The sequence below is a fragment of the Pteronotus mesoamericanus genome, unplaced genomic scaffold, assembly GCF_021234165.1.
Source record: "Pteronotus mesoamericanus isolate MK-2021 breed Mesoamerican mustached bat unplaced genomic scaffold, CSHL_Meso_final contig_116, whole genome shotgun sequence".
Classification (NCBI taxonomy): Eukaryota; Metazoa; Chordata; class Mammalia; order Chiroptera; family Mormoopidae; genus Pteronotus; species Pteronotus mesoamericanus.
Genome location: NW_026555027.1, coordinates 39894054 through 39911074, shown reverse-complemented (window position 1 = coordinate 39911074; position 17021 = coordinate 39894054). Strand labels below are relative to the sequence as shown.

Sequence of the window (17021 nt, the reverse complement as noted above, 5' to 3'; positions counted from 1 at the left end):
CTTATGGAACCTTTTCTTCTACCTGCCTTGGTAAATGCAGGAATCTCTTGAGGTTGTACTCCTGCTCATTCTGTCTTATTTTACATTTTATTACTGTTGAATATGCTCAAAGCTTAGAGTCACATAGTCCTGTAAAGCTTGTTGTCGGGGGTGGGGGGGCAGAAACCAAGCAGAGTTACCATAAATCTGAACTAAGTTTTGCCAAGTATAAATAAAAATGTTATGATTTTATTTAAAATTAAACTTTAAACAAAAAATTTTACTTAAATTTACTTAAGTTACAAGAAAAATATTTACAAAATATTATGACTTAAAAACTTCCCAACGATCCAACTGACTTTCCAATGACCTAGTTTAACTTTAGATGCCTTTTTGCACAGTCACTAATTTACAATTAAATACTGTAATTACCAGAGTTACAGAGTTAAATCTTTTCCTTTACTGACTAGTTCTGTATTCTCTTTTGTGCTTTATTCCCCTGGGGGTGGTAGTAGTAATGGCATGTGGATCTCTCACAACACAGGAAATTGCACCAAAAAAGGAAACTTGATTTGTGTAACAGTAATTGTTTTTGGAAAACAGCAGGGATCAAGCAAAGAATTAGGAGTAAAAGTTAAAATTGGTACCTAAATTTTGTGATTTGGCAGGTTACATTTGATGTGTCCATTTTTCTTCTTTGCAATAAAAAGGGTTCCACTGTTTGGCATTGATACACTTTTATATACTAGCTATTTCTTAACCTATAGGAAGCACACAAAGAAACCCTAATCTACTCTGTGCTATCCCTAGAATTGATCCCTATCTCCTACACCCACTTATAGACAAAAAATACTTTTGGAGGGTGGTCTTTGCCTGAATGACTTTAGATATGCAGAGTAAGAGAAGGACAAACCATTAGATGCAAAAATCACTAGATGATGGCACATGATAGAAAACTTGGGAGATAATACTTATAACTGCAGAAGGCTGGCCAGAAATCAACAGAATGGCAAAAACTGTAAGATTAGTTGCTTTCATATTTTTTCCTGCAAAATTGATTCAAGATTCGAGGATGTAGAAAGTTTTAAAATTAGAAAACTTATATTAATAAAGAAACTTTCTTCTAAACTTTTAACTTGTGAAAGAAAACAGGGACGGCTTCTGTCTCCCATGTCCTGTTCTTAAGGGTGTTAATATAGTGACACTCGAAAGGTCGGTGCAGTCTTGACCAGCTTACAAGAGATAGCTCTTCTTAACTAGCTGAATCTCATTAGTAATTCTAAGCCAAAGAGGACAACAAAGGAAATACCATAATAGAATCACCTAGTGCTCATTTCTACTCCAAACATTTCTTTATAGTTAGATGCCTCTACATGCTTTGTAATTAATATTTACTAATAGTTTACTTTTTCAGGATAACTTTCAACTATGTGATACCTTATATATTGGTTACATACCGAAGATCAAGACCTTGATTTTGCCAGATATTTTCCATAATGCGAATAATTTGAAGTGTTAGCATGTCTTGCCGTAAATCTGAAATTCAAATAATATGTATCACCACTTAATGCAATAACTGCAAATTTGGGTATCAGGTCATCACATTGTTTTCAAATGATAAATATACAGAGCTATATTTACTCTTCAAAATAATCTGTCAGGAAGCAATACTTTGATTCTTTAACTCATCTCTAAAGTATCTGCATAACTCATCTATATAATGATCTAGGATAAGCTATTTTATAAACATTTTAAACTGAAACATTTGAAGTTCTTATTTTCCTGAATCCTTACATTTGAAATGTTCATATTAAAATATCAGGTTAACAGAATTCAGCGCTGAAATGTCATTTCCCAATGGAAGCCCATTAATGAGCCTCTTCTCCAAGTAAATTAGGGCCTTCTTTTATATGATTTCTTGGTAGGCTACACTTTCTCTTCATACCATGGTTGTAATTTAATTTTTATAATTATTTGTTTTACATCCCTCTTTTCCCTGTTAGACTGTAAGCTTTAAGAGGGCACAGGTGCTGTTTTGTTTATGCTTACAACCCCCACTATCTAGCACATCAAATATTTATGGAATGAATGGATGCTCTCACAGCTAAACAAATGCCAGAAACTGATTTAGGCTTTCCGATTCTAAATCAGTACTTCTTTTCAATAATTATACATACATATTCTAAAGGTTAACATCTGCTTAATATTATGTATTTTACCACATGCATATTCCCTAAATAGCCTTCATGGTTCATAAATACCCTGTATATAAAAAGAGAACTAAATTCATGCATCATAAGTTCATTAATACTCTTCCTTACCATCCCCATTTTTAAAGATGATCTCATTGTTCTGAAAGAGTAACTCTGACATGATGTCTGGGTTTTCCCAATTCAACCACAGTGGCCTTTTTGCAGAAGACATAATGCGACACTCTTCAAGCCTTTAAAATAGTTAAAAACTTTACTAGGCACTTTAGCCTTGTTATTGTTTTACCCCAAATTAATTTTAAAATACATACATAGTATATATAGCTTTCTGAAGTGCTATAAAAATTTAAAACTTTCTATTCAATTTTATTTATGAATTCATTTTTAAGGGATTATAAATAGAAAATAAACATTAAGCTTAAAAACTTCTTATATAATAGCATATGAATTTCCAACAAATATATGATGCATTATTAGTTTTACAGATATTACATTCCATTTCTTATCCTATGATACCAGAAACTCTGAACCTAGAGTGTTTTGAACTCCATTATTAGAGTAGTAAAACTCATTCTGAATAAATGCAGTTCTGAACTTAACATTTTACGACTCTTACTTTGCAGGGTAGGAGAATGGGAGAGGGAAGCATAGAGAGGGTGGGGCAATAGCAGGTTTACAATTGTTCATATGGCAAATAATGCAACAATTAATAAATAATACAAGAATAAACTGTTTCTCATACTCAAAACTGTAAATCTACTTTTGCCCCACCCTGTGTAATTGAACATTCTAATTACATTTTGACTTTTCTTAAGATTTTTCTCCCAAAAGGGTACTTATTTAAATATATCAATAAAACTTCCAATAAAGTACCTTACCTGAGATTTCCTAACTGATGTGCAGGGTTTAGAGGAGACAGAAAGCCCTGTAGAGCATCCATGAAATCTGGTCGCCGCATTTGCTCAACTAAAAACTTCATCTGTACCTGGTAAATTAGTATAATCATGGTTAGGGACATGGTTAGGTTACCTTTTATGATTTCATAAAAGGTAAAACTAACTGCTCATTTTTTTTATACACTGGAAACTCAGCCTTTGACTCTGTATCTTGGCCTGGCAGCTTTCTATATGAAGGGTTTCTGTAACACAGAGCAGCACAGCTCAGGCAGAGAGGCAAAGAGGGGCAGCACCAGGCACCTTCCTGGGAGAAGGCTCTGCAGGAGGACAGAGGCAATGTTTTGGCGCTGAACAAGGCGTGGTCAACTACAACAGGTCAGTGGCCAGTTTTTGTAAATCAAACTGCACTGAACATAGTCATGACCATTCATTTAGACATTGCCTGCTTTCACACTAGAATATCAGAATCAAGTAATCACAAGAGTCTGCATGGCCTGCAAATGTGAAGTATTTACTATTTGGCCTTTTAAGAACATTATATTCACTCTCTTTCTGTTGGGTAGAAAAGGTCAAATGAGGCTAAAAGGAATTGTTGGGAAAAGGACTTGTAAAAATATTTGTTAACTGAGTCCCACACTATACTGAGGTTCTAGTATATAGTTAGAAAGAAACAACTCTTTTTATTCAATTCAAACCAGAGCCCAGACTGCTGAACTATCATGCAATAATTGCTATTTTATTTTAGAAAACCTCTATATATTGAAGATATAAAATGTGAGTGGGGAAAAATAGAGTTTAGGACCTAGGAATTCATAATAAACTTATTTTCATGCTGAAGTCTGAGTAACAAGGTTTTTTTTTTTTTTCTTTTCCTTAATACATGTAAGTGAATAGTTAGAAAATCTAGTCATCACTGACTGGGGCAGCTCCTGGTCATGTCAAGATGTTTCTTTTTCTATCAGTATCAACCTTACCGCTAGCACACTGCTTCCTACACTTTATCATTGTTAAGATAAAATACAAAACCACACAAACTAACTGCTTTTAGTCCTATGACTGCATTTTTTTATGACTTGAGTTTCATAGAAGAAAAATATTTTTTTAGTCTGTTTATTTTTAAAATAAAATTTTTTTAAACTATAGTTGACATACACTATTACCTTCACTCAGATATACAACCCAGTGATTAGACATTTACATAACTTATGAAGTGATTACCCTGACTAATCTAGTACCCATCTGACACCATGCATAGTCAATCTTAATTATTGACTATATTCTCTATGCTGTACTTTACATCCCCATGACTATTCTGTAACTACCAAATGTACCTCTTAATCCATTCGACTCTTCACCCATTCCCCGGTACGCCTCCCATCTGGCAACCGTTAAAATGTTCTCTGTATCTATGAGTCCATTTCTGTTCTGCTCATTCATTTATTTATTTTTTATTTTTTTAGATTCCACAAAGCCTATGACTGTATTTTTAGTTCCCTATCACAATCCCATTTAAATCAATAGTAATCTGAGTAATGAATTTCATGTTCCTAATTAATCCACTGTGTCACAGCCAGTCTATTATATAAAACTTCCAGTTTAGAAAAAAATGCTTATATTTACAAATTTAATATCTAGTTTCTTTTTTCTTACCTCAATTAAAATATAAATTAACATACTTCATTCTTTCAAAGAAGTCTAGTCCCATCTTGCTCACAATTCCAACATCAGAAACAGTACAATTATTTTTTAATAACCTATATTTAAACTTATATACCACAACTTTAATAAAATCAACTCAGTGGCATTTAGATTAAAACAGTATCTTTCTTTTAAAGTCTTTTTTTTTCAAGCAACATTAATGAAGATGTTGGGGAAATTAGTTCAGTACTGCTAATTTACATTCTCTGTCCTTTGGGGACTCACTAATAAGCTAAGATTTTTCTTTTCAGTTTCACTAGGGATGAAGCGTGATTTCACTTTTTAGTATAAAATACAGTGGATTAAATAAAGGATAAAGAATAGCAAAAGGTCATAAAAAATCTTCACAATTCATGTTCCTCAGTAACACTAAGCAACTGTAGATGACTAAAGTGTGTGACATATTTGCTAAGAGTCCACTTTAAACTTAGAAATGTAAAAACTAATTTCCATTCATTTTCAAGGTCATTATTAAAAGATAATAAATAACACAGAATAGGGAAAATTACTTTTAAAAGTTAGAGTTAGATAAAAAAGGAAGGGAAAGGAGAGACAATTAACATTTTTGGGGCCCTTCCCATGTTCCAGTGACTGTGACAGGTGCTTTGCATATCTCTCATAATTTAATTCTCACAACAATCCTAGGAAGAAAGTATTATTCCCATTTTACAGATAAGGAAGATGAATCTCAAAGATTAAATAATGTGTATAACACTACACAGCTGAGAACTAGTGGAAATGGACACAAATCCTAGTATGTTTGATTCTAAGAACCATGATTTCTTCCATATACAGAGGTGAGCAAAAGTAGGTTTACAGTTGTTTGTATGGGAAAATACAAATAAAAAATATAATAATTAGTAAGTATGAATTATTTGCATGCTCACAACTATAAACCTACTTTTGTCCACTCCTGTATATTGGGCTCTCAAATAACCTTGCTCCACTGCAATAAAGTCTCAAAAACTAAAGAGTCACATACCTTTTGTGTTTCATCCTTCTTCTCTTGTTTGAGAATGTCAGTTAGGTTGATGAGCTTTTCCATAGCCTCAACTTGCCTATTCAGGTGCTTCAAATACATCCCACATGCACGACAATAGGATTCCAATAGTAGGCCAAACCTCTGACTAACTGTTTTATTGTGCATCTCAGATCTAGAAGAACAGTGCAAGATTTTTTTTTTAGAAAAAGGACTCTGTGTGTGTGGGGGGGGGGCGGGGGCGGGTCGTAAAGGAGTATACATACCTTTCTTAAGAAAGTAAAATAACTCATTTTCTAAATCCAATAAATGTTATAATCATACTAACAATAAAATGATTCAAAACCTATCATTTATAAGCAAAACAATCAAGGGTTTCAGGTAGTTCCTGCAAATGTTAATTGAATGAACTAATTTTTAGATTTATTTCAACTACTTTTTATTAACTAATCTCAGTAGAAGATATAAAAATATAAAAAAAAGAAAGTGGGTACAAAAATAATAAAATATAAAATGAGTAGGGAAAGAGTTAAGAACTCAGTGAATCCCATTTGATTTTGCTGGCATACATGTTCATTTTCTATACTGTCTCCGAATTTAAGTTATTTTAAATCCAGCTTCGAGGTTTCACTTTTAATTTATTTCAACATTTAAAAACTCAAGTTAATTACAAGTCTGTTTCTAAATTTAGAAAAAAGTGTGTAGTTCATGACCCCTAACTCTGAGTATTAGGTACATCTTTTTCTATAAAACATTTTCTTTTTTCTTTTTTTAAATCTTTTTTTTTTATTCTCACTGAAGGACATGCTTCTTGATTCGAGAGAGGGGAAGGGAAGGAGAGAGAGAGAGAGGGAGAGAAACATTGATGTAAAAAACATCGATCAGTTACCTCCTGTATGCACCCCAGCTGGAACCTAACTGCAACCCAGGCATGTGCCCTGACTGGGAATTGAACCCACTACCTTTCTGCTTATGGGACGATGCTCCATCTAACTGAGCCACACTGGCCAGGGCATTAAAATTCTTAATTAGTTCATTTCCTAGTGAGAAACTTGAGATTTTTTGTCATTAGTCTTCTGAATTCCAAGGTAAGATTTTTTTCCTTTATTTTGGGGTATTTTAAACCACACATTACAGTGAAATCAAATATACCATTAATTAACATTAATCCAGCAAATTTAACTTTGCTTAAAGTAGAATAGAATCTTTAAACTACTTTTGCTCTCATTTTTGTAGAAAATTCAATTTTGAATTTACCATGTATTTAATGTTAACAGAAAAGGTTGAGTGGAAACTCACCATTGGTACAATAAACTTTCGGTATTGAAAACTCTTCCAGACAAACAAAATCTATAGTATATAAGTATACATATTTATACATATATTAAGAAAGTAATATGTATCTAAACAACTTAATGGGAAAATAATTTGACTTACTTTAAATGCCAAAAGAAAAAGTGCCCAATCCTTTGATTAGTCAACGCTTTTTTGAGTAAAAATCTCACAAGCAGGTTATCCAAATACTGTTCATATTTTAGGACCTATGTGTTCAAAAGCAAACAAACATAAACACAACTTTACATAAATCAGGGTCAGTTTTTGCGTGGTTGAATTTAAAAACAATCTGTTCAGAAAGAAAGTAGATACTACTGCTAACAAAACTGATTTTTAAAATTGAACTAACAAGCAAAATGAAGAGACTCATAAATAGCAGGCTGACAGCTCTGGGGTGGGGGCTTGGGGTTGGGAAGACTGAGGGAAAAAGAAAAACAAGAGAAGGAACTCATGGACGGGGACAACAGGGCGGTGACTGCAGGGGTTCGGGGTGGCGGGGGCAGGTGAGTGGGGGTGGCAGAGAGTATAGGGGAGATAAACGGTAATGGAAAAAATATACAGTAAAAATTATAAACTTTTTTTAAAAAAGCATAAAAGCAATTAACAGTAGGTTTTGGAAGTGACATGACTTTAGAATAACACATTATTTTTCTATTTTATGTTATTGTACCTGTACTAGCTGAATTAGGTACTGAGAAAGTTTGTCATCTGTTAAATATTTTTCTAGGCATCGAACAGCAAAACCTCGAACCATAGGATCTGGGTAGTTGCAGTCCAAAAGCTCCATAGCCTGTTCGGGTTTGATTGGAGGCCAATCTTTCACCAAGCAGTACATCTGTGTATAAAGCAAAGATAGTTGTGAACGAACCCTCTAAGACATTGTCTTAATTTCTTATTTTAAAATTAGCTTAGATAAAGGCCTCCCTGCCTTATGAATTCAGTGCTTAAAATGTTCAGTTCTAATTAATTGTTTTAGCGGAAGTAGTGTAAATGGTATTTTTCTCTACTGTATTACCATTATTCATTAATTTAATACAGCCTATTTCATCTCTTACTTACGCAGACTTTCTGAGAAAAGAATTTCATCTCTTACGTATGCAGAGTTTCTGAGAAAAGAATTTGAGCAACATACCTATTCAGTGCAATAGTTATCCAGTAATCTCAAACACATATTTACCTGGGCTACTTCATCTCTAGAATTCCATTTAACAGACAGAAGTAATTTGGGTAGAATTTCAGGGATAGTTACACAATAGTGTCTGTGTGGAAAAGAAAACAAAACAAAAAACATTCTCACATGTTAATCAAAAGGCCTAGATGTTTAAATTCTCACTATGCAATCTTTAATAAGTTCCAAACACTTTTAAAAGCTTTTTACCATTACTAGCTTTCCTTAAAATCAAGAGAAATCAGTGTTTACCATTTTCCTGCACACATATGTACATATATACTTAGATATGGTTATAATGGCAAAAGAAAAATCCAAATGGAAGACAGGTACCTAGGAAAAATTTTATATTTATTTTATAACACTGTTTATATAACTTCTTTTATTCACCCACTTAAGCAACTTGAACCACAAGAAGAGCCACTACTTCTACTGTGCTCACTGGAATTTATGTTTTAATGAACTTTCTGTAGAAATGCACTACAATTGCTTTATTTAAATAAAACTTACCGGGTAGTTGGATAATCTCTTCATAAATAAAAATAAGGCATTACACTATTACTTTGAGGAGATGAACGAGAAAAAGGAAAATGGAGAGAACTCCTAAAAAATGAAATACTTAGACAAACTAAACTGATCTAAAACTACAGGCTGTTTTTTTGGATCCTAAATTTTATTAGAAAACAAAAATGAAAACCAAATCCTAAAAAAAGTCTTATCAACTTAGAATTTAACAAAAAGCCTTCAATGTACAAAGTTAGTACCAATGCAGCATGACTTTCTAGGAATATTAATCTCTATCTCTAGCTTTAAAAAGGATATCGTTTATAATAAAAAGTAATGTAAATTATGCTTTATTTACTTTAATAGGTATGGTAGAAAAATGGCAAGATCCGCCAAAGTCAATTCTTTCTTTTCTTCTGTAACGTAAGAAAGAAACAGACTCTTCATCTTAGCACTTACCTGTGGCTCCACAGAAAATCTTTCTCTTGCTCAGTGATTTCAGATAGAGGATCTCGGGTACAAATTGCTCGGAGCTGTTCTTTATCATTTTCCCTTAATTCATTGTCTCTGGCTAGTCTGTTACTCTGTAAAATAAAGTAATATTTTATATGATTTTCTTTGCTATATTTTTTCACCCAGGATTCATGAGTGATCTACACACAAAAAAAGGAATTGTCAATAAACTTTACATTGCTTATTAACTGTTGTGAAACAGTTTACTACTCCCATTTCAAGACTTTATTTTAGGGATAGAGAAGAAACAACTTAAGACAGTATTTGTGGAACAAATCCCATAACTTATTTGGTTAACATTACCACCAACCACAGAACAGTAACTGCCAAAGTAAGTCAGGGCTACGATGATTGGAATACTAGGGGTAGTAGTGAATGATTTACTTCTTTTGCTGATGAGGACCTTTCTTAGTATTCTAACTAACCAGCTAATGTATCTGGAATGAGAAAATATAAAATAGGAATATAAAGTTCAAATGTAAATTCTTTCATAATCTTTGCCTGAGTACATCCTTATAATCAGTCTAAGGTTTTCAAATTTAAATAAAGTAAAAATAAATAAGAGAAAAAAGGAGAAGAAATGCCTCCATTAAAACTATGTACATTGCATGTTTGGAAACTAAAAAGAAAAGATCATAACTTTTGGTATAATTCCAAGATTCCAAGTAATACCTTTATTTCCTTTACATACAGCTACATTAACTACATGATGAATAATTATGAATTCATATTAATGTATTATAAAAAAACAATTATACATACATCCCTTAAAAGGGATTACACATATTCCTAATGGCTAAAAATGAAAGCAAACATTCATGCTTCTAGGTTTTTATACATTTAACCTTTGTTAATTTATCTAATAGCATCAAGAAATATTACTGGCACATATTTATTAAAACACTTACTGTGAGCTTTGTCTTGTTCTTACTGTTGGGAGCCATAAAATTGTAAAAGAACCTGCACTAACCAGGCCTCCATTAGAGTGGAAAATTTAATAAACATTAGAAAAATGATGGAGAATTGACTTCAATACCATGGGTGATCTAACAGAGAATGACTGAATGACTAAACTGGGTGTTCAGAAATGGCCTCTGAGAAAGTAGTATTTGATTTGTGATCCAAATGACAAGGAAGAACTATCTACACAAAGATCTGGAAAAGCTGCAGCACATGGAGGGAACCATGCAAGCGCCGTAAGGGGAGGATGAGCTTGCGGGAAGGCCGGTGAGCTCGAAGCCCAGGAGATGACGGGGAGAAGTGACAGGGCCTCTGCTCAAAGCATGTAAAAGCTGTAGGCCAGGGAAAAAGGTTTGGGTTTTATTTTTAGTGAAAGTTATTTAAACAGTGAGTCATTATTTGATTTATATTCAATAAGTATTATGCTGGGTGCTCTGTAGAAGGAGGGAGACCAGTTAGAAGGCTACTGAAATAGTTCAGGTGAGAGAGAATAAATGTTTAACCCTCAATTCCCCAGGGAAAGTAGTCATTACCATTTACCATGGTAATCTGGGTCCATGGACTCTTAATTTTTTTGTAGCATTTAGTTATTTTTGTTTGTTTACATTTTTAATATAGAATAACTTAGAGAATAATAAAGTGATAATTAAAAACAATTATATGACATCTTGGTAAGAGTTTAAACACAGTAAAACCAAGCTTACGATCCAAAATAAGCAACATCCTTTGAATGCAACTAACTGCTTGCTCATCAACTCATATAAGTCTGGAACGTATCTATCGTGTAAATACGGAGTCCAGATTTTAAATACATATCTAATAAATTCTAGACTATCATTACTACTGGTTTTTCCTGTACCTCTAAGTCAAAATGCAGTATATTTGAAAACTTTGATGCCTCACAGTTTTGTTAGAATGGCCATCTTCTTTGCTTCGTATTTGTAAAACATTTCTATTATTATACATACAGATACCAATGAGAATAATGAAGCCAGGGAATTTTTAAATTTCTACATCACCTCTTTCCTTCCAGTTACAGGTATAACTAGTTGGACAGGAGTATGTCATGGGAATGCTTATCAGTATTTCAACCCCAATTTAAAAATTAAAGAATTCCTGTTAAACTATAACAGAATTATTAAAAGAAAGATGCTCAATATTTATTAAACAGTTACATTAGGTAGGTTATTTAGATTCCTAAGTCTGTCTCCTTACTAGTGAAATAAGGATTATAATAGTACCTACCTTCATAAAGATGGCTTTTAAAATTAAATAATATGTGAAACGTGATTGGTATGGCATTTGCTACACAGTAAGCATTTGATAGATGTTAGCAATTATCATCAAGAATCTCTTAATATCAAAAAAGTTAACTGCACCTTTAGTATCTGACAAAACTCAGTAATTTTACATTTATTTGCACTTAAAATACCTTTTATATATCTTTGAAAGTGCAGAAAGGGTAAAGGTTATTATTATTATTATTCAGTTTACAAAAGGGGTTGGTAAACCCTCACTGAAAGTTCCTAAGTGCTGGATTGCCAGCTGCCCTGGATGCTGTCATTGTACCCAGGAATATATAAGACATGGCAGGCATATTTCAGTATCTCTTGGCCCCATATTCATTGGTTGGTCTACCTATCATCTCCAACCAGACCAAAGAAAAAGCAATAAATTTGAAAATTAGAAAAACAGATAACAAAAAACAAAAATATCTCCTCCTTGTAGCACCAACACCTTTGCCCTTGAGAAGTAAGTGAAAGTTAATGGTCCTTAAACCTAGTTATACTATGCCCTGGCTGGTGTGGCTCAGTGGATTGAGTGCCAGCCTGCAAACCAAAGGGTCGCCAGTGTGAGTCCTAGTCAGGGCACATGCCTGGGTTGCAGGCCAGGTCCCCTCTGCGGGACGCTCAAGAGGCAACCACACATTGATGTTTCTTTCCTTCTTTCTCTCTCCCTTCCCCTCTCTAAAAATAAATAAATTAAATCTTTAAAAAAACAGTTATACTATGGTTCAAAATTTATGGCCAAGATCAGACAAGTAGATCAATATTTAAATTCTATTTTATATACACTCTTTTCTAGGGGATCTGGGCTATGATGGTGAGGCAATTTCCTTTGCTTCCAAGCTTACCTAACAATATATTCATACGTTGGTCCAACTTCAAGTTTGCTATTCTGAGAAGTCTTTTCTGAACCCAATATTAGCCTTTCTCTTCCATTCCTTGGTCATTCTTAGCTAGCATACTATTGTTTTTTTTTCCTCTGTGGCATTTACCATGATCTATAATCTCATATTTTTGCTTTTACCTGTTTAATGTCTATTTTCACCATTAGACTGCATACTCAGTGGAGGTCTCTTTAGGTCACAACTTTATTACCTGGTACGTATCATACAAGAAATATATACATAGAGTTGGCATTCAATAAATATTTGTTAAATGAAGGCAGGTTAGAGCTATGAATAAACTAAGAAGAGGCAGACCTGCAGTAGAAATGCTAGCATATAGAGAATTTTATTATATTACATTACTCCTAGAGCCTATACTAGCTATGCCAGTGTAACTAAAACACATGAAGCACTTTCTGTACAAAGAGTACATAAAGAGTATATACCCAAATCCACTGATTATAATTGATACTTTAAAATACTCAAGTGATTTGCCTTACCAGTCCTGCATGGGTATAACTAAATCCTGCTTCTCGGGACACAGACCAATTGGCATGCTCTTCAATCACTGACATATCTGGAAACTTTACCACACTGCTGAACCAGTCAAACTCCAACTCTAAGCATGGAGTTTCCTAAGAGATGGAGTAGAAGTTATTACATATATTGTGTTTGTCATAAAAAAGGAAAAAATTCTAATTTATAATAATAAAAAGCTTACTTTATTTGGATTTGATCCAGTAACACCAATAGGATTCAGCAAATCTTCTAATCCATGAGGTACTGGCCAAAGATTCAAAGCCATTTTTCCAGATACTAGAGTATCTGTGTAATCAAACAAGTTTATATTTCCCCATGCCAATGGACAGTGTTCCTTAAAACAAACAAACAAACAAACAATATTCACTACTCTGGATTTATTAGACATGTTTCAAAATGCTTTTCTTCCCCAGGAAGCAGAATTCAACAACTAGCTACATAATAATGTCTATAATAAGCCATATTAATTTTTTCAAAGTATAAGTTGCTTTCCTTTTTCCCCATTTGAAATTACATGTCTTTTCTCTAATTATTATTAGGAAATATGAGCCAAAGCAAGCAAGATAGATACATGCATATAGTCACTTAACAGGTGTTTATTTGTGTGTAGTCATTTTGCATGTTCAAAAATTGTATCAATCTGACCTCAGGACATACTCATCAAAAATAAATTCTGGAAGCTTTCCCAAGGTATTCTTCTATGATACATTTATTTATTTAAAACATTTAAATATTTTATTTATTTATGATAAAAATAATACCCATTTTCTGATAAAAATTCAACAAGCAATATAATCTGAAGTTTCTAAAGGTGAATATAATTGTTTCTGGTAAAATACTTTACCTCTTTAGCACCCTTTCGACCTTTAACAGAACAAATGGAAAGGCAAAGTCGAGCAGCACGAGGAAGATCAGGAATGTATATATCATAATTCAGCCATTCATTCCACCTACGTAAAATTGAAAAAGAAATTTACCAAAACAGGGTTTATCCAGAGTATATAAATGACTACTACAAACCATAGAAAAGTACATAAATAAAACAAACAGGACCGTGATTGAATGGAAGACATTTTACAAGATCATATCCAAAAGGCCAATGAACATGGAAAAGTAATCAATACCATTGTCATCCACAAAATGCAAAATAAAATGTCATGGAGCTATCACTATACAAGAGATTGGCTAAAACTTTAAAGACTGATGATACCAAGGGGTGGTCAGAATGTGTAGTTACAGGAAATCTCTTATACTGCTAGCAGAGTTGTTATTTATATAGCCAAAGTGGAAAGCATAACCTACTACATGTGATCTATGACTCAGCTCCACCTCTTGGTATAAAATCGAAGAAATGCGTGCATTTGTGCATAGAATGTTAATAGATTATTTACAATGTCCCAAAACTACAATCTTAATGTCTAATAGCAAAAATAGGTAAATTGCGGTATATTCATGTACATATTCATGTCATGCGGAATACATAGTAAATGTATCTATAAAGAGCCAAGTAAAATATTTAATTGTTATTGTTTTAAAAAGATTATATCAATGGTTAAGAGTATGAACTTGGAAATCACATCACCTAGAGCAGAATCTTGCTTTTACTATTTTATTACATGTGCGACCCTTTATTTCTCATCTTGGAAATGTGATAAATAGTACCTACTCTCATCAAGTTTTTGTGAAGAGTAAATGAGATAACAGAAGTAAATCAATTGGAAGACTAAATCAGTGCATGGCAAAAGCTCAAGTGCTAGATATTGATTTTGAAAACTTTTCAAATGGCTTCTTCAAAATTCTATTCTATTTTTGATTATAAATAAAACAAGACTTAATAAGATATTATAAAAATTCTATTTTTAATTAGCCAAACTAAGGTATAAAGCTTTATCAGTAAAATAAGTTCTATTTATTCTAGTCTCTCTGCTCAATTATGAATGAAGTTAAATATATATATGGTCCACATGAAAATGAGAAGATGTTGAAAATGGGGGAACGTGGCAACATGCAGGGAGAAGAAAAACTGTGGGCTTTGATTAAGTCCACAGTAACTGTACCTAGGATTTTTTTCTTTTTACTTCTAAATCTTTAGACTTCCTCAGATCTAATGGGAAATATTCTACATATGTTCTAAGAGAGCTATATCCTGTGAACATAGTTGTTTATAGTACTATGTGACTAAAGCATGCTGCTTCTTCTCAAGTCCACATACACGCATCAATTAAATTCTTTATTATTAGGCAATGGTTTTATATATAATCTAAATTGATTCTGAGTTTGGGAGACAACTAGTAACATTTATGAAGAAATCATAAAGTAATTTAGCATATGGGAAGTATAGATTTGGAACAATGAATCTCAGTATGACTCTTCTTTCTAATAACTTCATTTCTAAATGAAGTTATTAATTAGAAGTTTTAAATCTAATTTCTTTTGGTAAATACAGAAAAGTTTAAAAATTTACTTAAATATTCATACTAGTACCATAGGGATTTTGCCCTTTAGACTTGAGAATTCTTCAAGAAAAAATAACCAAATAAAAGTCCTTTTTAAATAGTTTCTTTAATAAAATTTTGACATTTTAATCTTATATCCTTAAATAAATTTATCTTTTACTTTTATAATACTAGTTTATTTTTTGGTTTTGAAACAACTAGAATAAATCTACCCAATATTATTTTGGGTTTTTTGCTTGGGGCTTGTTGAACTCTTTCGATTGTTGGTTTTATAGTTTTCATCAAATTTGGAACATTTTTGGCTATTCTTTACTCAAATATTGTTTTGCTGTTCCTTGCACAACCACACCCTCAAGCTGTGACAGTCATGCGGCATGAGTGGAAAATAAAATTTTGTTGTTCTAACAAAAATTTTAAAAGATCTTGGGGTTGTTGTTGCCACAGCATAAATTCCAACTTGAATGGCATACTTTCTGACCTAATGGTTCAGGTAGGGGGAGGAGCTATTTCCCTTCCTCCAGGTAGAGAAGGTTACCATCTCTTTGAACTTTACCTAAACTCTAGAATGGTGGCCATCTCTAGGAACTTAATTACAAGATCAAAACATTTTTTGACTCTCTTAGAATTCAATCTAAATTCATTATAAAGTTTACTTCTGGATGATTCACTAGTTAGCCTGATTGCTACCCTACAAAATCCATCTTTGATCTTTAATATCAATTTGAGTTCAACTTAAAATATTACTATTATATTCAGGAGTACACTCTTATCCCAAATGATTCTACACAGAGAGGCAAAGAAATGGAGGATGGCAAGTTGTTGGATTATACTTCCTTTTCTTTCGTCATTATATCTAGGCAGCAAAAATTTAAAATGTTCCCAAGAACTCTCCCTCCTCCTAAGAAATTGATTTATCTGAATGTCATATTTAACTATTCTTGGGAGTAATGTGTAGAAAACGCCCATAGAGTAGCCTCGCTCTGGAGTTGTTTGCCAACCCTCCGTTCTTCTTTGTGTAAATGATAATGGAGATAAGAAAAGAATAAAATGCTAGGCTTATGAATCAACTGTGGAGCAATCATCAGTACAAAACTGTAACCACAGTTTGTTCTCTCCTCGATACAATGGGAAGAGAGAATCAGAAAAACCCTACAGATAAAATTTCACACAGAATCAATGAAGTGATTTCTGTGATTTGACAGAAAGTCCTTATGTTCTACATGTAAATGTCTGGGAATTTATATGACTTGTATAAAACTAATGATGTTAGTTATTTTGCTTTTACTAATTATATTGCTAAATACTAATATGACTTTTGAAGATAGACATCCATATACTTCCTTACCTGGGATTGGAACAAGGTACTCTTTGAGTGTTCACATTATCACACAAGGGTTCTCCTCCATGGTAGATACCTGTTCGAACATAGATCTAAAACAAATAGAAATAAAATAATAAAAAAGAAAGAAAAAAGTATGTGTACATAAATATATACAAACATATATATATATATAAATACGTACACATATGCACACATACAGTGTGGGAAAAATTAGTTTTATAGTTGTATGGAAAAAATACAGTAATTGATAAATAATAATTCAAGAAAACTG

The 17021-nt window shown here is 32.8% G+C and overlaps 1 protein-coding gene across 3 annotated transcripts in view; it reads right to left on the bottom strand.

Moving 5' to 3' along the window:
* The window catches only part of PIK3CA (phosphatidylinositol-4,5-bisphosphate 3-kinase catalytic subunit alpha), a 75985-nt gene that overhangs the window by 9784 nt on the left and 49180 nt on the right, over positions 1 to 17021 (bottom strand). For all 3 annotated transcript variants that reach the window (XM_054580715.1, XM_054580714.1, XM_054580717.1), the window contains 12 exons: positions 16754 to 16839; positions 13797 to 13902; positions 13134 to 13286; positions 12913 to 13047; positions 9229 to 9353; positions 8275 to 8356; positions 7768 to 7932; positions 7200 to 7303; positions 5766 to 5937; positions 3068 to 3174; positions 2301 to 2422; positions 1437 to 1515 (listed from right to left, as the gene is read on the bottom strand). In XM_054580715.1, the coding sequence (XP_054436690.1) occupies positions 1437 to 1515; positions 2301 to 2422; positions 3068 to 3174; positions 5766 to 5937; positions 7200 to 7303; positions 7768 to 7932; positions 8275 to 8356; positions 9229 to 9353; positions 12913 to 13047; positions 13134 to 13286; positions 13797 to 13902; positions 16754 to 16839 (1436 nt within the window). The remainder of the gene's footprint in view (positions 1 to 1436; positions 1516 to 2300; positions 2423 to 3067; positions 3175 to 5765; positions 5938 to 7199; positions 7304 to 7767; positions 7933 to 8274; positions 8357 to 9228; positions 9354 to 12912; positions 13048 to 13133; positions 13287 to 13796; positions 13903 to 16753; positions 16840 to 17021) is intronic.